The 26,674-nt window shown below is 46.7% G+C and overlaps 11 protein-coding genes; 6 read left to right on the top strand and 5 right to left on the bottom strand.

Moving 5' to 3' along the window:
- Nucleotides 1-271: 271 nt before the first annotated feature.
- Nucleotides 272-1,466, top strand: FFUJ_02131 (uncharacterized protein; the record flags this gene model as incomplete). XM_023573827.1 has 2 exons in its annotated part: nt 272-762; nt 842-1,466. 2 exons carry the CDS (start codon nt 272-274, stop codon nt 1,464-1,466), a joined length of 1,116 nt encoding a protein of 371 aa, XP_023428759.1.
- Nucleotides 1,467-2,562: 1,096 nt separating this feature from the next.
- On the top strand, nt 2,563-5,091 carry FFUJ_02130 (probable retrotransposon HobS hobase; the record flags this gene model as incomplete). Its single annotated transcript, XM_023573826.1, has 1 exon — nt 2,563-5,091. One exon carries the CDS (start codon nt 2,563-2,565, stop codon nt 5,089-5,091), a length of 2,529 nt encoding a protein of 842 aa, XP_023428866.1.
- A 287-nt stretch (nt 5,092-5,378) lies between these two features.
- On the bottom strand, nt 5,379-6,111 carry FFUJ_02129 (uncharacterized protein; the record flags this gene model as incomplete). XM_023573825.1 has 5 exons in its annotated part: nt 5,379-5,504; nt 5,587-5,644; nt 5,699-5,836; nt 5,887-5,973; nt 6,029-6,111. The coding sequence occupies 5 exons, from the start codon at nt 6,109-6,111 to the stop codon at nt 5,379-5,381; spliced, it is 492 nt and encodes a 163-aa protein (XP_023428758.1).
- Nucleotides 6,112-9,018: 2,907 nt separating this feature from the next.
- On the bottom strand, nt 9,019-10,372 carry FFUJ_02128 (uncharacterized protein; the record flags this gene model as incomplete). XM_023573824.1 has 4 exons in its annotated part: nt 9,019-9,147; nt 9,212-9,664; nt 9,724-9,732; nt 9,791-10,372. 4 exons carry the CDS (start codon nt 10,370-10,372, stop codon nt 9,019-9,021), a joined length of 1,173 nt encoding a protein of 390 aa, XP_023428757.1.
- A 792-nt stretch (nt 10,373-11,164) lies between these two features.
- Nucleotides 11,165-11,680, bottom strand: FFUJ_02127 (uncharacterized protein; the record flags this gene model as incomplete). Its single annotated transcript, XM_023573823.1, has 1 exon — nt 11,165-11,680. The coding sequence occupies one exon, from the start codon at nt 11,678-11,680 to the stop codon at nt 11,165-11,167; it is 516 nt and encodes a 171-aa protein (XP_023427285.1).
- Nucleotides 11,681-12,687: 1,007 nt separating this feature from the next.
- FFUJ_02126 (related to chloroperoxidase) lies at nt 12,688-13,485 on the bottom strand (the record flags this gene model as incomplete). The annotated part of the gene is made up of 1 exon (XM_023573822.1): nt 12,688-13,485. One exon carries the CDS (start codon nt 13,483-13,485, stop codon nt 12,688-12,690), a length of 798 nt encoding a protein of 265 aa, XP_023427284.1.
- Nucleotides 13,486-14,910: 1,425 nt separating this feature from the next.
- Nucleotides 14,911-19,509, top strand: FFUJ_02125 (related to linoleate diol synthase; the record flags this gene model as incomplete). XM_023573821.1 has 7 exons in its annotated part: nt 14,911-15,048; nt 15,095-15,214; nt 15,262-15,367; nt 15,420-17,913; nt 17,964-18,381; nt 18,429-18,731; nt 18,787-19,509. 7 exons carry the CDS (start codon nt 14,911-14,913, stop codon nt 19,507-19,509), a joined length of 4,302 nt encoding a protein of 1,433 aa, XP_023427283.1.
- Nucleotides 19,510-20,809: 1,300 nt separating this feature from the next.
- On the top strand, nt 20,810-22,180 carry FFUJ_02124 (uncharacterized protein; the record flags this gene model as incomplete). Its single annotated transcript, XM_023573820.1, has 1 exon — nt 20,810-22,180. One exon carries the CDS (start codon nt 20,810-20,812, stop codon nt 22,178-22,180), a length of 1,371 nt encoding a protein of 456 aa, XP_023427282.1.
- Nucleotides 22,181-22,733: 553 nt separating this feature from the next.
- Nucleotides 22,734-24,075, top strand: FFUJ_02123 (related to IBR finger domain protein; the record flags this gene model as incomplete). XM_023573819.1 has 2 exons in its annotated part: nt 22,734-23,685; nt 23,738-24,075. 2 exons carry the CDS (start codon nt 22,734-22,736, stop codon nt 24,073-24,075), a joined length of 1,290 nt encoding a protein of 429 aa, XP_023427281.1.
- Nucleotides 24,076-24,342: 267 nt separating this feature from the next.
- Nucleotides 24,343-25,214, bottom strand: FFUJ_02122 (uncharacterized protein; the record flags this gene model as incomplete). XM_023573817.1 has 3 exons in its annotated part: nt 24,343-24,565; nt 24,614-25,126; nt 25,174-25,214. 3 exons carry the CDS (start codon nt 25,212-25,214, stop codon nt 24,343-24,345), a joined length of 777 nt encoding a protein of 258 aa, XP_023427280.1.
- Nucleotides 25,215-26,008: 794 nt separating this feature from the next.
- On the top strand, nt 26,009-26,643 carry FFUJ_02121 (uncharacterized protein; the record flags this gene model as incomplete). XM_023573816.1 has 3 exons in its annotated part: nt 26,009-26,179; nt 26,232-26,452; nt 26,499-26,643. 3 exons carry the CDS (start codon nt 26,009-26,011, stop codon nt 26,641-26,643), a joined length of 537 nt encoding a protein of 178 aa, XP_023427279.1.
- Nucleotides 26,644-26,674: the final 31 nt, after the last annotated feature.

Below are 26,674 nucleotides of genomic sequence, written 5' to 3'. Positions count from 1 at the left end.
AGAAATTGTTAAACCCACTAAGATAAGAGGCAGTGCGTTATCTGATAAGGAACCTCATTTCCCTATAGAGAAGGTTATGTGACTAAATTACCCCGCTTTTCAAGTTAGCCAGAATAGCAAAAATAACCTCAATCAAGCACCAATTCAATCAGCGGTTCAACAATTAAGAGTCTCAGAGTCGTACACAACTGTACAGCTGTAACTACCAATAACGAGTCGCTAATCGACAAAACGAACCGCTTTCGAAAGAAACCAATAACATCTATCCAACATGCCTCCATCGACCGGAAAAGGATACCTTCTAAATGGACCCGCTGACTGGGACTCCTTTGAGCAATCATACATTATGAAAGTCTCCGCTGAACGCGTCTACGAACTGGGAAGGCTCAATACCCCTGCTCAGTTCATAGACAAAAGGATCACAGAGCCAAGGAGGCCTGAGTTCAGCGACTACCTCGCGCGAGAGCAAAACGAAGCTCGTTCCCGCTCCACGAATTCCTCTCAGTCTACAGTCAGATCGTCGGATCCAGCCACATCGTACGTCGAACTTGTGCCTGAGGATCAAGAGGCATACAAGGCATCGATGGCAATATATAAGAGCGATCTTGATAGATATAATAAGCAAGCGGATGGAATCAGGAATGTCCTTAATTGGATGATTGAAAAGATCAATCCACACTACGTCGAAACATGCTCCCCTGCGATGAACGAATCCACACAGCATGACAATATTTCGATGTTCTATACGAACCTGAAAGCTGCGTGTGGGATCGACGATGCGCTAAGGAGAAAACAAGCTCGAAAACAAGTATTTTGAGCTGCTAAAATTGGCTTCAAACAGTCGAACCAACTGGGAAGATTGGATTACCTCATGGGAAAAGGCAATGAGAATTGCAAAGCTCAGAGGGGTCGCAGAAGCACAACACTCAAATACATGGTTTGAGGATCTACAGCAGAATCTGGATGTTCAATTTAGGATATTCTTGCGAATTGAACAAGGACAGAATAAGGATGCAATTGAAGCAGGCACCTACCTTCCGCTAACTTTCTCTGCACAATTTCGCCAGGAAATTCAATCAATGAAGAGGAGAAGCGATCGCAATCCTAGAAATCAGGTGGCAAAAGGGAGCTTCAAAACCACGTTTCAAGACTCCTCCCCAGAAATAAGGAAGCGAAGCAGATCATCAACGGGAGAAACCAAGATAAGCCCAGGCAGAGAAGGATCAGCAAAACGACCTCGGGCTTCTATAGAGTTAGAATTGTGTATATTATGCGAGAAGAAGCACAAGAACGCCAACACGACATCTTGCTGGGTGGCGTTCCCTGAGAAGGCCCCAAAGAAATACCCTACATCACAACGTCAGCTTGATCTCTGGGAACAACGGCTTGAGGACAAGAAGGAAGTTCGAGAACTGTTTGAGAAACTCCAGCAGGAGAAACAAGACTCAAAAGAGAAGTCGGATTGACTATCGAGGTTTCAGCCAGTGATCTCAGAGAAGACAGCTGCATTCATGATAAAGAGCAGCGATTACCCGTTACAAACCTCGGCCATACTGGACTCAGGTACTACAATACATATCTTTTCAACAGTGCCAAAAGGTTCAAGAAACTAGGGATCGCAACAGCAGGGGATGGCGTCTTTGCAGGGTCAAGATGGCTACCAATCCTAGGATATGGGGAAGTACAACTAGAAGTATGCAACCTGGAAAATGAGCCTCAAAAGCTCGTTTTGAAGGGCGTTGCATACTGTCCAGAAATGGGCACTAACCTTATATCCCTGAGGAGGTTACGCCAAATTGGGTACTGGTGGGACCAGCGCAATAACTCAGATGTGATCAGACACATAGGTGGTCAGGCACTATGCAAATTAATGCTTAAACACGACCAATATGTAATGAGTTACATTCCCAAAACCGGGAAACAAGCCGCGTTTCCAACTAGGCACCTGCAATACAACTCATGGACTGCGAAAAAGCCAAACAACGCAAGGGCCATGACATGGCATCGCCGATTAGGACACCCAGGCCCTCGAAGTCTTGAACACCTTGTGAATCATACCATAGGAGCGAGAATCAAGGGACCGTCTACAATCGAATGTGACGTATGCGGATTGGGAAAGATGAAGAGGCAAGAGAGACGCGAACCTCGGATACGAAACTCGAATCCAGGAGAGAGAGTCTCAATTGACTTTCACGACTATCCTCCAGGATTACACCAGTACTCGTCATGCGGAATAATTACAGATCGTCAATCAGGTCTCTGTTGGGACTATTATTTCACCAATCGATATGATGAGAACCTTCTGTCAATGCTAAAACACTTTACCCAGATGCTTGAAACAATGTACAACATCAAACTACGAATCATCGAAACAGATAACGAGCTGCGAAAAGGCGGATTGACCCGCGCATGGCTCGAAAACAAGGGTATCCAAGTGGAAGAAAGTGCACCACGCACACAACAACAGAACGGCTCTGGCGAGCGTTCTGGGGGGGTATGAAAGAAAAAGTGCGGTTACTCATTATCGACAGCAAATTACCCTCTGGCCTATGGCCTGAAATTATGCGCACCGCAGTCTATCTCCTGAATCGAACCCCAAAACAAGGACTTCAATGGAAGACTCCGTACGAAAGCTTCTTTTCTGCGATTCAAAGCTCGCAAAACTACATCCAACCTCGTATTGGGCATATGAAAATGATTGGATGCAAAGCCTTTGCGATGACAAAGTCAGCTCAGCAGAAGGATAAACGCCTACAATCAAGAACAAACCCAAAAGCGTGGATCGGATACCTTGTGGGATATAACTCACAAAACATCTTTCGGATCTGGAACCCCCTGACTAATAAGATATATATCACTAGAGATGCTATCTTTAATGAGGAAGAATTCTTCAGCGCTAACGAGTTACAGGTGACAGAAACGATCGGGGAAGAAACCCTAGAAGAATTACAAGTGAGATTGCAATCACTTATGAACACTGAGCAAATCGATCAGGTCTTGGAACCTGTTCAGGGCCCAGACGAGCTTGAAAGCCAAGAATCGACTCTCGAAAATCTGATTGACGACTTGCCTACAGAAGAGGCAGAGCCAACAGAGGATCAAGAAGACGATGGTACAAAGTACACTCAAGCTCGATTCGAGCTCTTACCTACTCCTCCAGAAAGCCCATTTTCAAGCTTCTTAGCACAAATTGGAATACAGTCACCTGCAAGAAAAGAAGGACTTGACGTGGACCTGAAAATCCTCAATCAAGCCTTCAACGCCGGAACAATGGCTGTACCAATTGCAAAGCAAGAAGGAAAGCTGATAACAAAGGCAACGAGGAGCAGATACATCCGCGGAAGACTGAAGCCCAGATGGGAAGCGCAAAAGAGCCATATGAACCTCGTTCCAGACAAGGAGAGACTCCATCGGAGGAATCTGCCACCGGCTCCAAGCTCTTTTGGAAGTCTCACCGGTCACCGGTTCGAGGAGGAGTTCAAACAAGCGCAAAAGGACCATCTGGAGAGTCATAAGCAGATGCGATCATGGTCAGAGATTTCGAGGCTTGATCCCCGAATTGGAGACTCGCAAGTACTTGACTGTATGTGGGTCTTCACATATAAGTTTGACAAACATGGGTACCTGCGAAAATGCAAGGCAAGGCTTGTAGTTCGAGGAGACCAACAGTATAAGTCAAGCACAGATGATACATATGCTGCTACCCTTGCTGGAAAGTCATTCAGGACGCTTATAGCAATTGCTGCAAAATATGACCTAGAGCTCCTGCAGTACGATGCAGTGAATGCGTTTGTAAATGCAAAACTGCAAAGCAATGTATTCATGAAGCTGCCACCCGGTTACCGGAGTGGTGAGAAACAGGATCGAATACTGCTCCTACACAAAGCACTTTACGGTCTGCGCATCGCACCTCTTTTGTGGCAAATGGACCTCGGAGATACCCTCGAGGCTCAAGGCTGGAATCAAGTCCCAAATGAACCATGTTGCTATCGGAAGGAGAATATCCTTATGTTCTTCTACGTAGACGACATAGTATTTGCATATAAGAGAGAAGATGAGAAGAGTGCCTCTCAGGCTATTGAGCAACTCCAACGAAAGTATACACTTACTGGAGGAAAAGAGCTTCAATGGTTCCTTGGAATGGAAATCATTCGAGATCGAAGCTCAAGGCACATCTGGGTAACTCAAATCTCATACGTGGAAAAGATATGCGAACAGAGCACTTCAAAAACGCCAAACGCGTCTCCAATGTCAAAAGAAGAACTCCTCCCTAATGAAGGCACCGCCAGCTACAAGACAACTGCCTGGTATCGAAGGGCCATAGGGTCACTGCTCTACGCCAGTGTAATTACTCGGCCGGACATCGCATTTGCAGTATCAAGACTGGCACGTTTTATGACCAACCCAAGCGAAAAACATGTGGAGGCGGTGAATCGAGTTTTCAATTACCTAAACGACACTCGTTTCTATGCATTGGAGTTTGGTCCCGGAGAGGGGTTCGACGTTCACAGTGACGCATCTTTTGCAGACAATTCCCTAGACCGCAAAAGCTCTCAAGGCTATGCAATGAAACTCTTCGGAGGTCTAATAGGATGGCGAGCCAATAAACAAGACACTGTAACGACATCAACAACTGAAGCGGAGCTATTGGCACTCTCACAAGCAGCAAAGGAAGGTCTATTTCAGAAAAGGCTCCTCCAAGGACTACAACTCGAGCTGCCAATTGACCAAATGCACCTCGTCCTCTGCTCAAAAACTCGACAGATCGATCTCCAACTGTTTTGTGACAATAAACAAACGATCGGCCTCTTGAAGAATCCACTACAAAAATTAAAGACGAAACTGAAGCATGTGGATGTACACAACCATTGGCTGCGCGAACAACTAAAACAAAAGACCCTATCTCTTCAGTATAAACAAAGTTCAGAATTGATTGCAGACGGGATGACCAAAGCACTCCAGGGCCACTCACAAAAGGAAAGCTGCAAGCAATTTGGACTTGTGAATATTGAAGAGAAAATCCGAATGAGGAGAGAAAAGGTTACTGCGGAAAGAACGATTGAGGAAATCCTAGAGGAGTTGAAAATTTAGGAAAACAAGAGTCCTCTTAGGAAAATGAAGGTCCTTTTCGGGAAACGAAACTCATTTTCGGGAAACGACACTTCTTACAGAAGACTGACAGAGTAACCACAACGTCACAAATTTACCTTGAAGGAAATAGACTGTCTCAAGTTTTACAAAAATTCACAAGTTCACAAAGAAAGGAAATGAGAGGCATTTCCCCGAAAAGACGTTCAATTCATGAAATGCCCGAAGGCAATACCTACGGCGCCTAGCGCCGCGACGAAAACGAGCCCCGAAACACAAAAACGAAACGCTTAACCCAAGTTCACCCCCGCCTCGCGAAGGCGAATGTCGTGCTTATCAGGAAAGGTGTTGTCGGCGATACCATCGAGGATAACCTTAGCCGCAATGCGGCGCTTCTCCTTGATCTTCTGCTCGTCCTACAAAATCACCTAAGTCAGAAAGAGTCTCAAAAGTAGAAAACAAAGCGCCAGCTTACTTTTTCAAGGTCCTTGGTAGGACCGGGGTGGCGCGGCAGTAGTCGAGAAAGTAGAGAGCGACAGGCAAGGCAGGCTTGGGACTATACAAATAAGTTAGGAAAACGAGAGTCAAAACCAGGAAACAAGACTCGTACATCTTCTTGCAGGAGCCACCCTCAACGCAACGCTCGTAGCGACGTTGCCCAGGAACAGCATAACAAATCCCATCGCTGCGACCACCGGTCGCACTGTTCAAGCAAGGAAGGCAGGGCGGAAATCTCTCAACAGCATCGCTAGCACTAATTCGCAAGTCGTAACCTGAAAACAAAGCTCGAAAACTTACACTTGTTTTGCTGCGGCAGCAGCAGCCTTCTGCTTCTTCTCGCGGGCCTTACGGAGCTTGCGAGACGAGGGACCACGGCGACGACGACTAAATCAAATGTTTAGCACCTCGAAACCATGAAACGAACTGCGTTGATACTTACGGAGGTGCGTTTTCATCTCTCTCCTCCTCAGAGGACGAGGGAGGGTCGGAGAGCTCCGACGAACCTTCTGGATCGTCAGGCATCGCGAAACGGAGCACGGAGAAGAAAAAGCGACACGGGAGAATATATATCTGGAAATGCTGCTCAAAAGTCAGTAACGAGGCTCCTTTCAAAGAAAGCAAAATGGCGAAGCGCAAGCGCAGCGCGCGCGCAGATATCACATACCGATTGATGGTGGTGAAGCTTGAAGAGAAAAGAAGAGAAGGAAATTCACAACAAGAGATAAGATTCATTTCTACGAGCTGCATTTGCTTACTAAGGCAATGAATCATGGGGCAACAGTATGGTTATTATTCTCTGAGCTGCCAGTGCCAGACACCGCCAGCCTGAATCACCATCAAACCTCATTTTCAAAATTCTGGAAATTCATCTGGGAAACCTACCGACCAAGACTCAAAGTGGAATGACCGGCTACGAGTACAAGATAACGAAAGGACACCTCATTTTCTTAAAACGACTCTCATTTTCCTAAAACGAGTATCGTTTTCAGGAAGGGACCTTTGTTTTCCTCCAAAGACTACTCGTTTTCATTCTAATTAAACGCAACTTCAGATCAGCCAAATTTGGCAAATCTGGGGGGGTATGTTAAACCCACTAAGATAAGAGGCAGTGCGTTATCTGATAAGGAACCTCATTTCCCTATAGAGAAGGTTATGTGACTAAATTACCCCGCTTTTCAAGTTAGCCAGAATAGCAAAAATAACCTCAATCAAGCACCAATTCAATCAGCGGTTCAACAGAAATTAATATAAAGATCTTTAAGTTTTAATTTCTTAATTTTATTTACTATTCTTTTTAGTTATAAAGTTTTTTATATCTATTTATAAGCTTTCTTTATTACTAAAATCTTTATAAACTCTATATTTAGGTTATAAATAACTTTTTTATACTATTTTAATTAATTTTCTTTATTTTTTTACTGTAAAATACTTATTTCTCTATTCTATTACTTAATGTTAAAGTTATAACAGTTTAATTAACTACTAATCTTTTTAAAAAGCAGCCTAATAGTTAGATCTTATATTATAGAAGCTAGAACTTGGCCTAAAGCTTACTAAAGCTATATAGATAAATAGGGAGTCTTTAGGAGACTTAAATCTTACTCTTTTACTAGTAAATTTACTGTAATAGCAGGAGAAGGTATCTCTATAACTATTAGGTTTATTAGGACCTTTATTAGGTTTATAGGCTATAATCTAATAGCTTTAAAGCCAGTAATTGCATTAGACTTTATAATAGTTTCTCTTTAAGCCTTATTATAAGTATATAGAAATATAATCTTATTAATATAACTATTATTAAAGATAGAAGTAAAATCTAAAAGAAGATAATAATATACCTTCTTTAGAGAACTAAAAACTATAATATTTAGTAGCTAAAGGATATAGAAAGTATAAGTAAAAAGAAATAATAGATATATATTATTATTATAATATTTCTAGAGGAAATCTTCTATAATATAACTTCTATAGCTATTAAGAATAAAAAGTTAGGGTTTATTCTTTTTTTTAGGCTGTATTAATAGAATAAAGACTTTTCTTAATTAAATTAATATTAATTTATTGCTTATCTAGCCTTTATTACTATATATAAATTTCTAGTCTTTTAGGAAGTCTAAATTCTTAAAGAAATATTATTATTAAACTGTTTTCCCCTTAAAAATAACTATAGGTCTTAAGACCTTTCTATTTACTAAGATATACTTAAGAATTATAATTTAGGTATAAAAACCAGGCTAATAAATAAGTACTGACTTCTTTAATTAATAATTAAGGAATAGACTGTTTATTTTTATTCCTTTTATTATTTTAACTTTATTAATATTATATCTATTTCCCTGCTTAATTAGGCATATTACTGGCATTATAAGGAGTATAAAGAATGCCTTTATTAGTTTAGAAGAAGCTTTATAATATTAATTAGAGTTAATTTTCTTGCCTTTTAATGTCTTAATATTAGAATTTTATCCTAAAAAGCCTTATAACTAGTTCTTTTTAATGCCTTCTAGGAAGCTATTATAGATAGTAATTTTACTGGCAAACTCTTTAACTTACTAATATAATATAAGGCATTTTAGATTAGCTTAAATAATAATCTAATCTTAAAGACTCTTTTCTTAAGTATTAAAGAGCTTTTAGTAAGGTTTTTAGGCTTCTTTTAGTATTATGTTTCTTTTAATCTAACTTTAGAGTATAGAATGGTTAATACTATAAGCTTTAGCTGCTTTATTTACTAATATACTGTCTGTAACTATCTAAAGTGCAGCACTTATATCTTTTTTAATAAAAAAAGGTATTTTAAATTAATTAGTATTAATTTAAAATTAATTAGAATTAAATTAATAGAATTATAACTGTTTAAAGTATATATAAATTGGGTAGCTAGGTTAAGAATGAGGTAGCCAGTCTGTAGGGGTGGCCGGTCTTTGGGTGGGGGACGTTAGGAGCGAATCCACAGCAATGTCATTAGCGTTTGCCCGTGTAATGCCTAATACGCGGAGGTCCCTGCTATACGCGTATTTCGTATTTGGCCATTCGCGCGCAATTTCTTCCCCCTTAACCTGGACCATCAATTTAGTGGAATTTACAACAATGAAGGCATGACCAACTGCTCAATCGTCTTGACGGTGTTTTATATCCCCTACGTAGTGTACTTAAATTGTGAAGGAATGACCATGCAATCGCCATTTTCAGCACTTACCATAAATTTACCCGTCAATGTCCAAGATGCGTAACTACTCTCGCTGACGCTGTTTTGCTGGTCACATAGAAGTATAGACAATGACCCTAATGCAACTATTGCCTTTATCTATCATATTCAAATTGCTCTCTGTAGAGTCCTTGCTCAGAGATTTTCATTAAACTTGAAAGGTACTACATAAATTAAAATTCTATAAGACTTCGAAAAAAACCTTGCGCACTATGATCCCGTCATACAGTGACGACTTTAACTTCGGGTCCTTCAATCTTCTTGACCTTACGGCCCTCCCACCACGACATCAGACCAGCCAACAATCCCGTACCGCAACCTAGACCGATGAAAGTACCAGTAGCCCAGCTCTTTTGCATGGAGTCAGCACGTCAACCTCGAATTGCTTGCGGGATTTGGAAGACGTGAACTTACGGGACGATCAATGCGATTATACCCCCACATAAAATAGCACAAGACAGCTTGCAGGAATGTGTTCAGCACCATCATATAGATTGTGAATCCCAGTTTCCAAAGCGGCGTCGGGGGCGCCTTCTCGCCAGTAAATGTTGTTGAACGAGGAAGAGTTGTAGTCGAGTCAGTCGGGCTTGCGTTCTGTTCTTCGGCCCAGGCAGGAGGTCGAAACCAAGCCTTGTTTTGTTCTGTGAGCTTCTGCATAGCAGGGACATCCTTCCAGAAGACAGCACGGGTGTAGCGGTACCAGTCGCGGAAGCGCCACGGGGCAAGACCAAAGCCCGTTACACAGAAGAGGGCGTTGAGGATCTGACTGTCTATCTCAAGCCATTTCTTACGCGCTGAGTTGTTGTCGTTGGCGCTGGGATGGTTCATGGCTGGCGCGACATTGAGCAGGAGGAAGAAGAGCATTGCCTAGAAATGAAGGATTAGAAGTGTACAACAGAAGGATATCGAGTCATCAATCCACTTACGCCCCATGCCTGTAGAACGTCGATTAGCTAGCTGAGCTTACGGAATAACCGGACAAGGGCTACTTACCACAATATTGAGACCATAGAGCGTGATGAGGAAGCCAGATGGCGTGAGAAAGAATTTCCAAAAGGCCTTTAGGCCGTTCATGATGGTTGGTCCCCATTTCTCCTTCTCATCAGCCTTGTGCTTCTCATATAGGCTTTTCCGTCGCTCCAATCGCTGTCGGTGCTTTTCGCGCAGATGGAAATGATGGTGATGGTGCTCTCTAGGTGCCTCGGTGATAGTCTCCTCCCTCGACGAACCCTGCTCCACGTCTACCTCTTCAGGAATTGCGACGGGCTCCTCGGTGAAAGGGTCCTTGTCAAACTTTGGAATCACACTGGGTCTGCGGGTGAGCGTCGCTGTCCTGACCAGCGTGAGTTCGCCGTCTGGCTCGGGGACAGCGTAACGCGCAGAGTGGCCTTGAGCGTTGAATTCGATCTTATCGCCGCCAGACTCGGCGTCGCGGAGTTCAGTGAGATTGGGGGCTTGTGCGATGGCGGTACCCGTGGCTTGCCACATGCCCAGCTGCGGGTTGGCATTGATGATGGATAGCGACGCGCCGCGGACGCGACCGACGAAGCCATTGTTTGGCGGCGGCTCCGACATTGCGGCTGATACTTAAGGAGTCTCCTGCCTCTGGTGATATCGTCGAATTTGAGGCTCAGAGACGATTCAATTGATGGTGCAAGGTTCGTTGGGGTAAATCTGACGGTATTGATTTAATCTTATTTCTTCGGAGTCGGCACTTGGTTGCTTCCGGTCTGCTCGTCTTACTGAATGCAGTAAAACGCCGGCGTATGTTACACCGGCAAACAACCAGTCATCGATCACCATTCCGGCTTTTACCCGCTTAATCATCACGTACAGTTTACACTTCAGCGCAACGGACAAACAAAACTAACTAGATGCGATTTAGATCGTCGGCGTCTAAAAGTGCCGACTCCGCGGACAATCCTGGTCTGTTGATCGGTCCAGGGACGGCCATGGAAGTTGATGCTGCTGATCACTTTTGATCTAAATGTAGTTCATGTCTTCATGCGCTTGTGGTCTAGAAGCGTCAAGATACAGACCTGTACCTCTGTAAATTCACTGCAAGTTATTCTACCACCAAGCCTATCTATCATCGATGAAATAGCTCGTCCAAGACGTGTGCCAAACAAAAACACGAAGACGTACTACCCATCGCTATGACGGACGAGTAAACGCAGCATTGTGCACAAAGAACAGGTCAAAGCATTCTTGCATCTTTATTCATAGACGAAACAGGCTATAGTGATTTGGAAATCAAACTCTCCGAATACTCTGCAATGCTATTACTCTAGACATCGCACTCCAGCATACTGCCGCTGCACATATAAATACCATGCTCCGCGCGATTTAACATCTCCAAAACATCCCCTAAAGGCCCAGGGTAGCCCAGAGCGCAAGTCCACCAACAACCCAAGGAAACATCATCCTCACAGCCATCTGCGCATTGAACTCCTGCATGAGGTCCAAGACATTCTTCGCACTGGTATTCAAAGGTTCAGTCTCTGAAGACTTTGAGTCCGCAATGTCCAGAAGCTTGTAAGACGGGCCGAGCATCACCTTTCGAACCCAGATCCAACCGAGGGGCATAAGTCCTCCTGCAGTAGCCCAGATCTTCCAAGACAGAGCAGAGCTGTTTTCTTTGTACTCTCCGTAGGCGATAGTGCCGATCACAATAATTGTGGTCAGGTCAACCCATGGCACAGTGGCTGACATGGACCAGTAAAAGTATTCCCATTGCTTCGCAGCGTCTTTGGGCGACTTTTGGACGATTGGGTAGACTGAGGGGAGAAGACGGTAACCTGATGTCATGGTCCCGCCGTTGATGAGACTGCCGGCGATGGCGATACCCTTGAGGGCTGGGAGATAGGCATGAAGGGAAGACATATTTGTGTGCTTATTGAAGGGTGATGACGAGAAATAAGTTGTCTGTGACTGTTCAAAATGAAGTAATGAAAAATAAATCGAATACTTGCTGGTGGCCGTATTGAGCTTTTTCACTGCACTCGAAAGAGGAACCCGTTGTTATAGCAAGGTAGCCTTGGACAATCGCGAGGGAACCGCCAGCATTTACATACAAGCCTTCATGCATAGAAGCCACTGGACAAAGTTGTGATCGCACTGTAAGCCAGACTGGCACTCATCACAATACACAGGTAAAGTCCTGGTTGTGCACAGCCCTTTGGGTCCTAACTCTTTCAGGAACTCCAGCTGAGATTATACTGGAAGTTTGCAGTGCGCCACTGGACAAGCCGCTGACCGGTTGAGGTCCAATGTGACTGTTGCAGGGACAGTAGAGGGAGCTGAAAATCTCGACGCAGCTGTATCTAATGATAACAAACGATAGCTCACAATTCGCTCACTATCATGTTCACTCGAACTGAGAAAATTACAATCCTCAAGACGTTTTTGGCTACAGCTTTCAGGGTTGCAGTATTGGCTTTAGCGCTTGCCCCCGGCCTGCATTAGCTTTTGCAATAGTTGGTTTCCCCTCAGCGCTAGCTCACGGTAGGCCGTGCTCTGCTCGTTTTGGGCTTAGTACTCTTTCAGTGGCTGGCTGTTCTGTAGAATTTGAGCATGTATGGACTCTCAGAAACATGGCATCTTTCCAAAAGTCCATTTGGCCCGAAGGAGGAAAGGGCTCGTATCAGAGCTCCTGAAATTGAGGCCCTCCAAGCGGCCGATCATTGTGGAGTAAATACAAAGTTATCTTAGGAGATTTTCTCGAGTGACGGGGCATTGGTAATTATGCAGCAAGTCTTAGGCAGTTCCCCAATGATTATGTTGTTTAGAGGGAAAGTTTGCACGCGAGCTTGCATTTTGGTCGTTGCTCACAAGTGGAATCATATTTGTACAGAATAATAAAATTGATAATACGATTAATGACATGATACCTAGAACTCCACGCCAACAGTATTGACCAACTTCTTGACAGCACCAAAAAACTCGACAAGACCCATTGTCCACCATGATCTCCTCTTCCAGCCCTCGTCAATAGGCAGTCTCTCTTCTTCAAAGATAGCTCTGACATACTTGACGGGAATTGTCTTGCCATCTCCAAAACAGCCCATCATCAAGGCGATCTGACCGCAGTTGACTTGATGTTCAGCTGGTCCATAAACCAATTCTGGATTATCCTCTAGTTGACGTGAGATGCGGGCCTTGATGAACCGGGCAAGGTCTTGAATGGTGAGAGTTTCACCATCAAAGGAATAGTCCAGCATCTCTTCGATCAAGTCTTCTTGAGGATCATTGTTTCCTTGCTTCTGAGCAATGTCTCTTCGTGATAGGGAGATGTCATGCTCGATAGCGCCGTGAGAGGCGAGATCGACTAGATTGAGATACTTCTTTCCATCACTGATCTGCTTCGAATTCCAGCAACCGAAGTAGTCAAAGAAGGAGTAAGGGTTCTTTATGAGGGACCAAATCCTCTGCCGAGTGCTAACAGGCTTTTTCATGTATGCCTTGGCTGGGTTTTGGTACTCGAAGTAGGTGGGTATGGCAAAGACGGAGCCAAGAAGAGAACTCATGCCGACGTGCTTCATTGAGGCGTTGAGGTCGTCCATGAGAATACCGCGTCCGCTACGCTCAAGATAGCCATGGTTTGCAAGAGCATTCACGACGGGGCAGGGACTTCTGCTGGCACCGGGAGGAGCTTTTGCAAACTCTCCAACGGCGAGTGAGGGAGGCATTGGAACGATGACCGACATGGACTTTGAGGGTCTTGAAGTGATGGAGAATGAATAAGTGAAGGTAAATGAGCTGATTTTGCAACAGCAGAAGTACGTGGGATTGCCGTTCCTTGAATCAATACGAGCTGTTATACTATGAGGAGAAGAATCTACAGGGTCACTGGCGAGCCTGAGTTATCAATGACCAATGGTTTCGAGGTCGTTTACACTGGGGTCTAGACTTGTAGCGTGGTATTTGTGGCGGCCAGTTGAGCGCTGAGCATTTCCAATAGTCCCAAGAACAACCGCACTACTGAAGCCAGAGTTTGAGACATCGCATATACGCGGGGGACGGGAAGGAATCAGATGCAAGAGCTGCATTACTGCTTACGTCTTGTGGCTTGCTGAAACTGGCAACCCATCCACTCAATTCGGTAAAGCTACTGCAGCTAGGTCTCTCACAGGCGGACGGACATGTATCAGCAGGGGATCACAGCCTCAAGATAAGCGCCAGATACCTGAACGGTTGATAACCGGGTTAACGGGAAATTCCTTGGCACATTAGTGCACAGGACAAGTACAATTTCTCCTGTCACACGGCGTTTGGAGGCCTTGGAACCGTTGGAAGAGGAAAATGATGATGCCGATCTCACCAACGGCTAACGATGCACGCGTTTTCAGCTCCGAAAGTGGCCTGAGCACTTCAACGAGTCTGGACAAGGCGCTATTTTAGACCCGTTAGCGGTCAGCCAGCCGCAACGGGCCGTGCGGAGAGTTCAGTGGATAGGACTCCCAGGTGGCTGAGCGGGGAATGTGATAATGATGCGGCATTGGGTTAAAGCCGTGATAACCGCTGCTCGTTTGCGTGTCCATATTCAGCTGTGAACTTTGTCCCCAATGATCTGATTTAGTCATTTTTAGGCTTAAGACTAGAGTTTTGTGATAGCTAAAGGACCAAATGCATGAAATCAATAGTGGCAGACTAAGAAATGTCACAATGACGAATGAGCAGTACACGAATGTCAGCCACGCCGCATGCAAGGTTCGTCAGCTCGAGAATTATGAGGGGATTAACCAGAAACATAGTGAATGTGATATTCTTGGCGGTGCAGATGCCGAGATATGGATAACAATGCCCGAGAATTGGCTCTGATAGAGCGGAGTAAGCGAAGCAGGGTCTGATCGATAGTTTGTCTTCACAGTGCATTCACAATCTCCACGCGGATGCCCAATCTACACTGACTGATAATAGGCCCCCAGGCTGCACCAGCTCAAAAGGTAGCATCACAAACCATTCTGTTGTCTCACACTATTTCATTTCATTTCATCTCCTCGTCTTTAGTTGAAAAGAGTGTGCACAAGTCACTTTCATCAAGTGTACCTTCCGCTCCCCTCTTCTTCTCGTGTTGTTTTGAGCAATACCACAGAACATTCCTGACAGTCATCATGAATGGTCACTCTCACCCCTCACGTGAGCCTGTGATGAGCAAGCAAGATGAGGATCTGATGCAACTCACGTTGCAACTCAGAAACAAGAAAGAAGCCGAGAAGTATGCCAAGTATCACGGCGACAAGCTCATTGGAGTGTGTATCACTACCGACATTGTATTCCACTTGCTAACGTCTGTAGAACCCCATTGCCCCCAAGGTTGGCTTATGGGAAGATGTCAAATCCGTGTTCTCCAAATCCAGCAACTGGCCCGCCTTGAAGAGAACGGCAGATGGCATCATCAAAGGCACCGGGCTTGATGTAAGTTGGCCCTGTATTCAATAACTCTGCGTGCTGACAATGCGCAGGGACAGAGTCTTGCGACGATCGCTGGCAGTCTTTCTGACTACAGTGTCCAACGCCAGAAGCTGATTGATGGCCAAGTCAAAGACAAATACGACAAGATGCTGCACCGTAAGTTTACACAAACTTGGGACAGACTGATGACGTATGCTAATTTCTCCAGCGCCTTTGACGTACCTTGGCGATGCTTTCCAGTATCGAACTGCCGATGGCAAGTTCAACAGCGCCATGAATCCCCATCTCGGTCAAGCTGGTGCCCCATACGCCAAGACTGTCCCGTCAAAGACTGCGCCCTTGGGAGCTCTCCCTGATCCTTCTGATCTCTTTGATAAGCTCATGGCACGAGAAGAGGGTGGCCGCGAAAGCCAGTCTGGACTCTCTGCCATGCTCATCTATCACGCAACCATCATTATCCATGACATCTTTAGAACTAACGACAACGACAAGAATATCTCTGATAGTTCGTCGTATCTCGACTTATCCCCTCTCTATGGATACACCACGGAGATGCAACGCAAGGTTCGAGATGACAAGTTCAAGCTTGGTCTCTTGAAGCCCGACACATTTGCTGAGGACCGTCTCCTTCGACAGCCACCTGGCGTCTGCATCATGCTCGTTATGTACAACCGCTATCATAACTATGCTGCAAGACAACTTCTCCGCATCAACGAGAATGGCCGCTTCAGAGTTCCTGCCATGTACGAGAAGACAAAGCTTGTCTCTTTGATCATGGAGCATCTTCCCGACAGGGACCAGTATGGGCAAAAGCTGCCATTGGATGAGACAATACGAGACGAAGTCGAGAAGATGTGCAAGAAGTACGAGGATCTCTGGAGACAGGTCCGTGCTGCTAGGCCTGGCGATGCACCATACGCTCCGCCCAAGACGCCTAGTGAGACAGAGAAGGAGAGGAAGAAGCGAGAGGAAGCCGAGAAGGCTCGCCAAACCGCCCTGGAAGAGATTGAAAAGTTCAACAAGTCCCAGCTGAACCAAGACCTGGAAGAGTTGACCAACGAACTCAAGCTTCTACTCAAGAAGAAGGCGTTGACGCTGAAGGATCACGATCATCAAGCCGCCAAGGACTTTGAAGCGGCATGCGATGAGTTCAAGGATGCTTGGGAAGCAGCTTGGAACAAGCAAGATGATGACCTCTTCAACACGGCTCGCCTCATCACGTGCGGCATGTACATCCAGATCTCAGTCCACGACTACTTGAGGGCGCTTATGGGCTTCCACCAGTTCGACACCAACTTCACACTTGATCCTCGCGCAGACTTTGATCAGAAGAAGACGAGCCGTGGTATTGGCAACCAGGTCACCGTCGAGTTCAACCTTCTCTACCGCTTCCACTGTGCCATCTCTCTCAAGGATGAGAAATACACTGAAGACTTTATGAAGAGCGTCTTACACTTCAGAGATCCGAAAAATACTTCTCTCCCCGAGTTTTTGGGTACCATGGCTGCTGTCAAGCAGAAGGCTGCTGAGGATCACAAGTATGGTAAGAGGGAGCCTGAGCCATGGGAGGTCACCTTTGGTATCCCCGAGGACGATGACGACAAGGCACCTGCAAAGGGAGCCGGGTCATCTGGCAACACATCAGACAGTGGTATCGCTTTGAACGGTACATCTTCCAATATCGAGCCACAGAAGGTTACCAAGTCCAGGAACTTCACTCGCAACGCCATTACCAACCTTTTTGACGACAGTCAGATGCTGGAGGAGCTTACTTCCGCTATGGATGACCCCATCTCCAACTTTGGTCCGCGAAACGTTCCCAAGTGCCTCAAGTCGGTTGAGATCATGGGCATTCTTCAAGCTCGTCGATGGGAGTGTGGAACTCTAAATGACTTCAGAGACTTCTTTGGCCTTCCCAGACACGAGTCGTTTGAGAGCGTCACAAAGAACGCTGAGATCCAGAATGCACTCCGAGATCTTTATGAGCATCCTGACAAGATTGAGCTCTATCCTGGTATCTTCTGTGAGTCCGACGAATACATGGGCCTGGACCCCGGTCCCAGTGAGTCAAGCTCTGCTCTTTGGTCAGCCATCTTCTCAGATGCCATCACCCTTGTTCGATCTGATCGCTTCTACACTGTCGACTGGAACACCAACTCTTTGACTTCTTGGGGCATGAAGGAGGTCACTCCCAACAACGAGGTTTGCAAGAGTTCAGTCTTCCATCGGCTACTACAACGTGCTTTCCCAGGCTGGTTCCCCTCCAACACCATCCGCTTCTTCCATCCTTTCTACACAGCCAAGCAGAACGGCATCTACGCCGAGGCTCAAGGCTATGGTGACTGGTTCAAAGAGACGGTTGATCACCCCAAGGTCGCTGTCGCTGCCCCAGTGCAGAAGCCCGAAAAGCCATTGTATCTCAGCAAGTTTGATGACATCAAGATCATCTTGCAAGGCGAGAAGGCTGGGAATTTCACCAACCCTGCATACTACTACAAGGCAAACCTTCCCCAAGTAGTTAGAGACGTGTTGACTACAGTGCGTGGGAAGAAGGAACCTCAGTACACCCCCGCGATTGACGATTACGTCAAGGATGTGGAAGCAGACTTGAAGAAGTATCTTGACAACGAAATGAGACAGATTGTCAAGAGAGAGTCGATCTCTATGACCAACTCGACATTCCAGATCGATGCTACTCGAGAGTGAGTGTATTTCTACAATTTGACATCCAGATCCAACTGACCCTCCATAGCTTTGCCATTCCTGTTGTTACTCGATATGTCGCAGATTTCCTTGGCTTCGGCAACAAGCTCTTTAAGACTCCCACCGAGGCCAAGGACACGTACAGCGAGAATGAGATTTATCAGCACATCACAAACTGCCAGATCTTCCTTTCGTATAACGCTGACGAGACCAAGTGGTTGCAGCGTCGTGAAGCTTTTAAGGCTTCCATGAAGAAGCTCATCGAATTGACCCAGAGAGGAACGATCTGGGAGGCTGGGCAGTGGGACATCACCAGGGCCTTGTTTGGCAAGAAGGAGACTAATGCCATGCATGACCTGGGAGTGTTTGTTGCGAAGCAGGTTTTGGGTTATGAGAAGGAACAGAGCAAAGCGGCTGCTATTCTTCTTCTCATTTGTCTCGACTTTGCTTACAATGCAGTCGTCTCGGTAGGTTCCTTCAGTGCTTGGTTTTATGGATATGCTAACAGTCATAGTTCACTGCTACGTTGGACGGCTACATGAGGGACCTCTATGCAGCGGCTGATGGTCGTCCACATTTTATGCTCCTGGGCCCCAACAGCGGTCGTCCACAATGGATTCAAGTCCAGGAGTGCGTCTTCAGTGATAAGCCAAACGAGGATGAGCGTCTTGAGAAGATGGTCCAGACAATGGCTCGAATCACCGTTCGACAGCCCATTGTTCGCAAGGCGGAAAAGGAAGGCAAATATAACTTTGCTGGTGTGAAAGGAGGAAAACAAGTTACTATCAAGGAAGGTGAAGCTGTTATCCTCGATCTTGTAAGTTGATGCCACTATCCACTTGTCAAGAGTACGGACTAACCAGTTTCCACAGGCCAAGGCTGGTGAAGAGCCTGAAGTAAAGAATGACAAAGAGAAGCGGGAGCTTTTGATGTCTCAGCTCAGCATCGCTGATAAGTTTGGCGTCTTTGCTCCCCGACGTGTTGTCACGATCTCTCTGACCTCGATGATCAAGTTCGTCGCTCAGATGAAGAACCCTCGTCGTGGTCACGATGCGCAGGGCAGGCTCAAGAAGATCAATCTTGACTCTACTCCTGAAGGCTACGCCAATTACATGGCTCCTGGACGAGTCAGCTGGATTCAGCAACAGGCCAAGAAGCTGAAAGGCCCTGGAGAGGCAGAGGACATTGTTACTGAAGGCAACCTGCGGCCGCAGACTGACACGTATCTCACCCCAACTTGGGACGAGTTCGTTCCCTTCCCCATGACATGGAAGATCCGCTTCGATGGTTTCGGCGAATCGGACTACAAGGTTGGCACCAATGACTACGGTAGAGTCAAGACAATGCCTACGCTTCCTGATTTCTGTCCTCCGTGGTATCAGCCTCAGGGCCCAAGCACAGAGGGTGGTGCTTTTGCTTCTACCGTCTGTATTTGTGCTGATGAGGGAGCTGGAAAGGTAGAGGTTGACGACAAGGGTGAGAAGGTTCACAAGAAGGGTTGTCCTTGTGTTGGAGGCTCGAAGAAGAAGTCTAAGCTGAAGACGGCTCAGCTTTCGACGGGTTGTGGATTGAGTGATAACTGTGTTCATAAGTAGTGCTCTTGTTACTTTCTAATATTAATTGATCTCTTGTGCAGTGGTGCGGCTCTACGCATTGTCTTTAATCACTAATGTTGGGGGATGCAGGATTGTCCAGATTGTATGACGCTTCCCCTTTGTAATCCCTACTTACCACGTTAAAAACCTGCTGGAATTTACCAAAACCTGACCTCCTTTACTACGGACATATCTAAGCCAATTAACAATTGGAAGAAATTTACGAGACAGCCTGTCGCAAGCAGTGTGCTGGATCTGACCGAACCACGATATTCGACAGCCATACAGAATCCGGCGTTTATTTTAACCCATGTCATACAACCACCAATACTTCGCTTTTGCCCAGTAACACGCGCAGCCATTATCGGCATTTGGTCTTATTTATACGAAAAGCGGGACGGGCTGTGCATTATCTATTTGTTACGACAAGTGGGATGACTGGGGCCAGCAATGACTCAGGCCCAAGTCTTTGATAGCTTAGCAGAGGAAAATTATACAATAGGATCGGCCGAGGGTATAGCGAATGAGTCTTGGTGGATAATCCGGGTTTGTGTTGAGCGCTTCCCATTATCTCCTCAGTTTAATATATGCGGCTTGACTGTAATCATCTTGAATCAAATGAATATCACAACAAGAGCGAGCTTGGCTCACATACGATACATGCCATAGTTCCTTGCTGATCAATGCCTCAGTATAGGTTAGTTGAGCTTTGGTGGGCTGCCCAGATACGTAACAGCCCATTTTCGGGCTAACCGCTAAGCGAGAGCGCCTACAACTGCTTGATCTAGTCTAGCTCTTCCGCGCAAACAACGCCAAAACCATGAGAGATCTGCACGAAGCTAGGATGATCCTCGTGAATCTCCTCTTTCTGAGGAGAACCTCGGATATTACACAAAGCCGGCCAGGATTAAGCATAAGAGGCTCATCAGATAAAAGGCGGGGGAGCACATTAGAGTTCACAGCCGAACAGGCTTTAGTCACTGATGAACCAGAGCAGCCAATGTTATCAACAGGCGTGGGGGCAGTTTATACGATTGACCGTGTCGGAAGCTTCTGTGATTATTCCAGGGCCTCCAACTTCCTGATGTAGTAGCACTACCCCATAGTTCTTGAACTCTAAGTGAGGCATCGGGTGGTAATAGCGGGGATAGATAACGGCAATTACACTGAGGAGAGCTTGTAGGGAATCAACCGTTGTCAGAGTATAAATAAGAGCAGCCACTCGCAATAAAGATAACTTTATCACAAACTCAAACAACAGGTACAGTTTCGATTGAGTTTTCGCAATCATACCGTCACCATGTTACCAAAGTTTATCACCAACATCCTTGTTTCAGGCGCTCTCGTTGCTGCCGCCACTCAAGAACCCCTCCAGCCTAACCATTGCGACGTTGCCTGCCAACTTGCGTACCGCAAGGCTCTCTCTGTTGAGACCAACCGCTGGGTCGACCAAAACCTCTCAACGGATGAGTTTTACTCTAACCCGTCCAATCTCTCTGATTATTCTGCTGGTGATCTTGTCAAGTGGGAAAATGTTCCCGCTGATCAGGCCTCTAAGAGGTGGACCCTGCCCGGCGGAGTATCCCTGTCTCGGTTCTTCTACATCACCGAGGACATTGATGGCAAGCCAATTCCAGCCACTGGATTTGTCTTGACTCCTTACTCGAACCCTCTCGGAAACGATAAGCCTTTCCGTACACTTGTCTGGACCCATGGAACTGCTGGTGGTACGCGTCAATGTGCGCCATCAAATCACCGGGCCCTGTACTATGAATGGACTGGGCCCTTTGCTCTTGTTCAGCAAGGCTATGTTGTCATTGCTCCCGACTATGCTGGGCAAGGCAGCGATATTCCCCAGGGCTTCATGTATGAATCTGGTGCACTTCACGCTGCAGATGTTAGCTTTGGACTCCAGGCTGCGCGGAAAGCCCTCGGAAAACGCATCACTAAGGAATGGGTCGTCATTGGACACAGTGAGGGTGGTATGACTGCATGGAGAACTGATGAGCGAGAAGCCAAGCCCGGCAAGGCAACTGGTGGTTTCCTCGGTGCTGTCGCCATAGCCCCAGCTCTCCAGCCCATCAAGCTTATTCCCGAATCCTTCCGCCGGGCAAAGGATGGTCCAGCTGGTGATGTTGTCTCCATCTTCCTCCTACAGTCCATCTCACGCCTCTACCCGTCCATCAAGGTCGAAGACTACGCCACCGACATTGTCCTCAGCCGCATCGCCCTTGCAGACCAGGGCTGTATCAACACAGGAGGTACACTCTATGGTAGCCTTACCGTAAAACAGCTGTACAAGAACACTAGCTGGGTCGAGCATCCCGACTTCGTTGACTGGCAGAAGCGTTACAACGGTGCTGGAGAACACCCTCTCGCAGCACCCATGCTTGTTATCCAGGGAGATGAGGACATTTTGACGTACGCTGAGTATGCTGAAGAAGATTTCAATGCCACTTGCAAGAAGTACCCTGAGTCGACTGCTGAGTATAGACTTTACCATAAGACGGACCATGGCCTTGCTCTCTCAGTATCTCAGGCTGACTTCTTTCCCTGGATTGAGGACCGTTTTAACAAGGTCAAGTTGAACAAGGGCTGCAAGAAGACTGTCATCAAGCCTGTCACCAATAACTTTGGACTTACAAGCCAAGAGTGGCAAGTGGAGCTTTGAAGACCAAGATGTTAATGCAACAGCATCTGACTCCATTCTTTGGGTTGTTGAAGAAATAGGACATTTGTTATTTTGTACATATTTATGCAGCATAGTTGCTATACAACAACGGCCCATTGCCAAGCAGTCTCCTGCATTACCGTCTGCTGCAGAACCAGTGACAATAAAAGTTAGGATGTAGAATTTCACCAGTAGAAGGCTTATTCTGCTGCTTTATTTGAGGGGGTGAACTCGCCGTCGCTGCTTTTGCGAAGTCAGTGCAGTCCTACCACAAGGCTACAAGGCGGTTATTGGGATCTCAAAAACAAGCCCAGCGACACGTTTCACATTAAGTCAATCAGCCAATAGTGTTCTCAGCGGGCTTTATCTTGTTGGTGCAACACGTTAGTGGCTTCGAATTTGCGAGGGCGGGGTACTTGGGAGGCCCACCAGATTCCTGTACTACCCAACATGCGGTCCTCTCCCTCTGTCGGCAACATGTAACCAGCACTTTAATTTATCTTACTTAGGTTCCCTCGCTCACTACCAATCATAAATCCCGACCTGTGAGATCATGGATACTTCGTCATTAATGCTGGCCCTCCAGCTCCAGCATCAGGACCTAAACATATGGGAACAGTCCAAGAAGGGAAAGCAGCGCGAGGGCGAAGTGGCAGATTCCGATCTTGCTCTTGAAGCATGTCGTCATGAGCTTGAGATGATGACAGCTCAGATCTCTGATCAAGTAATGGCCCTCAGTATTGCGAGAGCTGTCGAGTCGGACGGGCAGCTCATCAGAGAAGGTCAGTTGGCAGAGGAGCAAGCTGCAAAAGATCGTGAATATGCGGTCAGACTGGCTAGAGATCCAAGCGCAGCAACACGGCCAGATGCTGAAAAGGGGATGAGAGTCTCAAGCGTGGACGAGGATGAGGATAATTTGATCGACACCTTGAGATCAATGAACCTGGGCGGGTTCGAATACTCAACTTCTGGGCAGCCTGAGTCATCGGGCTGGGCTTCATCGCGCAAGCCGCCTCAAACGCAGGAGTGCATCGCCTGCAACGACCGGTTCCCGCCTCTTGCACTGTCCAAGGCGCCCTGTTCCCACGACTACTGTCGAGAATGCCTCGTTAGCCTGACTCGTTCGTCGCTCCAGGATGAGACTCTATTTCCACCACGATGCTGTGGTCAGAATATTCCCATCGAACAAGGACGCTGGTTCTCGCCAGAACTAGTCGGGCAGTTCCAAGCAAAGAAGCTGGAATTTGAGACCCCCAATCGTACTTACTGCAGCGAGCCATCCTGCTCAACATTTGTACCACCAGCCTTTGTCTCTGGTGATAGTGCTACCTGCCCCAAGTGCAGTAGAAAGACTTGCACTCACTGTAAGGGACCAAATCATTTTGGCGTCTGTCCTAGTGATACCGCCTCACAGCAAGTGTTGCAGCTTGCAGCACAAAACGGCTGGCAGCAGTGCTATAAATGCCGAAAACTCGTTGAGTTAAATTATGGATGCTACCATATAAGTAAGTCCCGAAGCGGCTAAGCATGTTGCGGGGATACTAATCTGTAGTATAGCCTGTCGTTGTAGCGCTGAGTTCTGCTATGTCTGCGGCAAGAAGTGGAGGAGTTGCCGTTGTCCCCTTTGGGAAGAAGGGCGCCTGGTGCGAAGGGCTAATGCCATTGCTAACCGAGATGGTAATTTTGGCCAGATGAACGCGAGGGCACGGGAGGCACGAATTGAACAGGAAAGATTGAATCTGATACAGAACCATGAATGCACGCACAGAACTTGGAACTACCGTGGTGGCCGTCACCGATGCGAGGAATGCCGCGACGTCCTTCCTCACTATATCTTCGAGTGCCCTCAGTGTCATGTCATGGCCTGCAGGAGATGTCGATATAACCGCTTTTGAAAAGCTTGTTCTGCAGGCATGTGTGATCTGAGCATCAAATATTGAGAGAATGGATATTAGAAAAACTTAAGTATCAGCTTCAGTTCCATGACTACGATGTGCATGGATTGATAACAAAGTTGCATTCTATAGTTATAGTAAATAAATTAACTAAAAGAAAGCGCTCGAAGAGAGGCCTATTGGCGGGCACGTTAATAAGGCGCGCATGGTTATACACAGCTCAGAGTCCAGCCCTGCACTCGGATCAAGTATTTCTGGGCGCTTTCCTTACTCAGTAACCAGATTCATACTAGTATTAACACTGGGGTATTTTGACTCCTCCTTCCAAGCTTCCGGTGCTTTACAAATTCTGATATCCTTCCCTTTTGCTTTGTACATGACCCTATTTTTACAGTTGTCGCAGATGTGCTCAATATCGAATGACCACTTTGCCATGTATGGAGCTACTGCTCCACAGACTGTGGTCATAAGCAGCGCAACAGCTTGTAGACTGAGATTTGTTAGCCCAGGCCCGGTCAAGGTGACGTCTTTCGCGTACTGAGTTGTGCTGGAAGGCTTCTTCTTTACTATTGTTTCACTTCGGCGTAGACAGAACGGACAATCAATGGCTTCAGGTTGATCCCCAAGGAGATGTAGTGGTGTCACCGTATTCGATCTAGGAGGAGCAGGTATGACTTCCAAACCAGATGCATATTCGATATTTGTTTGTGATGTTATACTCATAGGTAAGTTGTCGCGATTATGGGCGTATTCCACGAGGGCAAGTTCGGGCGCATCGTGCATGACGGCCTGGGGAAGGCAATCGGAATCAGCTCGAGGAGAATGTGCTACCTCGAGTGTACTATGATTACGAGAGTTGAGACCTGTTTCGGTGACGGGGGGTAGTGTAAATGACTCGGTCGATCGAGAGGCTATAGGGGTCATGGCCATTGGTGACACTGAGACATTGAAGGCGACGGGGCTGGAGGTTGTTGTCATAGGAGACACAAAGCCATCTGTGGTGAGAGGATCGGTTGTAGTTGCCTCGGAGTAGCTTGGTGGGGGTAGAGGACTGTTGGTGTTAGTTCAAGACAGGTAGAAGGCGATGATGCTTCTCACCCTGCTGGGACATGGTACAATTGCCGGTCTTTGGAGTCCATTATGAGAGAAATGGAATAAGACAAGTGACAAAACTTGGCAGCAGTCCACTGGGAAGAGCGGGAGACAAGATATTTAACTAGCTCGATGCAGGCTCGGCTCAAGTACCCCGGCCCATTGGGCTGATGTGTTCGGCATCGACGGAGCTTCTCATCAAGCGATCCTCCAACTAACAATTGTGTCGAGGCCCTACGGGGCTAAGCTTACATTAAAGTGAAACTCTATAGCATCTCGGCCACGCGTAGCTTGCGCAATGATCAACCCCAGATCCGTAATGCAATTTGAAAACATGCCGCAGATGCCACTAACCAACGGCACAATCCGGTACCGAAAGCGAAACCGAGAGCGGCACCGAAGCCCCTCAGCCAATCAAATCGGTCCTGTTCCATGAGATAAAGACGATCAATAGGCCCCAGACTGAGCCTTGAGCCTGGACTTGAGCCTTTCTGACGTCCCTGAGGTTCCAACAAGCTTATTTGGTTGGGTCGGGTTAAAAATAGTGCTGGTAGGGCTGGTTTTCCGGGTAGTGCTATGTCTCTAAGCCTCAGAGCTCGGTTTCTCTTTTGCACTTTGCAGGATTTTCGAATACGTGTATGAGAATCTACGGTAACTGCCGCGTAATGATAGAGTTGAGACTTATTGATTCAGAATGTTTTGAGTCAATTACGAATGTTATAAATGTTTGGTCTTGCCAACAATGTCCAGCTTTATCATCATCTCAAGCCTCAACATCCTCATTCCATTGTAATCACACTACCGCCTCTTTTCCTTCACTACCTTTACAAACTCTATCAAAATGACGCCTGTTTTCCTCAAGAAGATGGAGCCTTTGTTTACCCTCCGCAACAAGATCCCCCTGCAGATTGTTTTAGTCACCTTGATCATTACAGTCATCACCCTCTCGGGCGTGCGACTCATCCTGCCCAATCGGCCTCCAGGTCGCTCCACCACTATGGGTCTCGGCATGGTAAGCTTATTTTCCGACTCACGATCTCTCAGATCTAACATGTTACTTTCAGGGTGCCAAGTCCCTCATCATCCTGGCCTACGAGATCCTCACCGAGCACTCCATCCGCTTCCATCGTTGGAGCAGCCTCAAGGCGTACTTTATCCTCAATGCTTTGGAAGTTGTCTTCTGGGCGGCTGTTGCGTTCATGATGATCCGGGGTAACTCTCAGCTGTGTGTCGGAACGAGCTGCGCGCTGGGTTGGGTTGTCTTTGTGCTGGCTGGTTTCTTAAGGTATGTCCTTCTCAACACCCATAGCAGATTGTGACTAACGAATCAGCCCAATTTACAAGTACCTTGCTGTGGTCACCTACTTGGACTGGCGGTTCTATAAGAAGAATGGTTTTCCCCGCGGTACGAGGACGAAGAATACGGATGAATCTCTCAGCACTCTCCGCTCTGACGACACCGCTTATCGCCACTGAGAAGCGACACGATGGCTGTGATAAGGTTGAG

Source organism: Fusarium fujikuroi, chromosome FFUJ_chr03, assembly GCF_900079805.1.
Source record: "Fusarium fujikuroi IMI 58289 draft genome, chromosome FFUJ_chr03".
NCBI classification, from domain to species: domain Eukaryota; kingdom Fungi; phylum Ascomycota; class Sordariomycetes; order Hypocreales; family Nectriaceae; genus Fusarium; species Fusarium fujikuroi.
The sequence above is the reverse complement of the archived record's forward strand: the minus strand, read 5'-3'. Positions and strand labels throughout refer to the sequence as shown.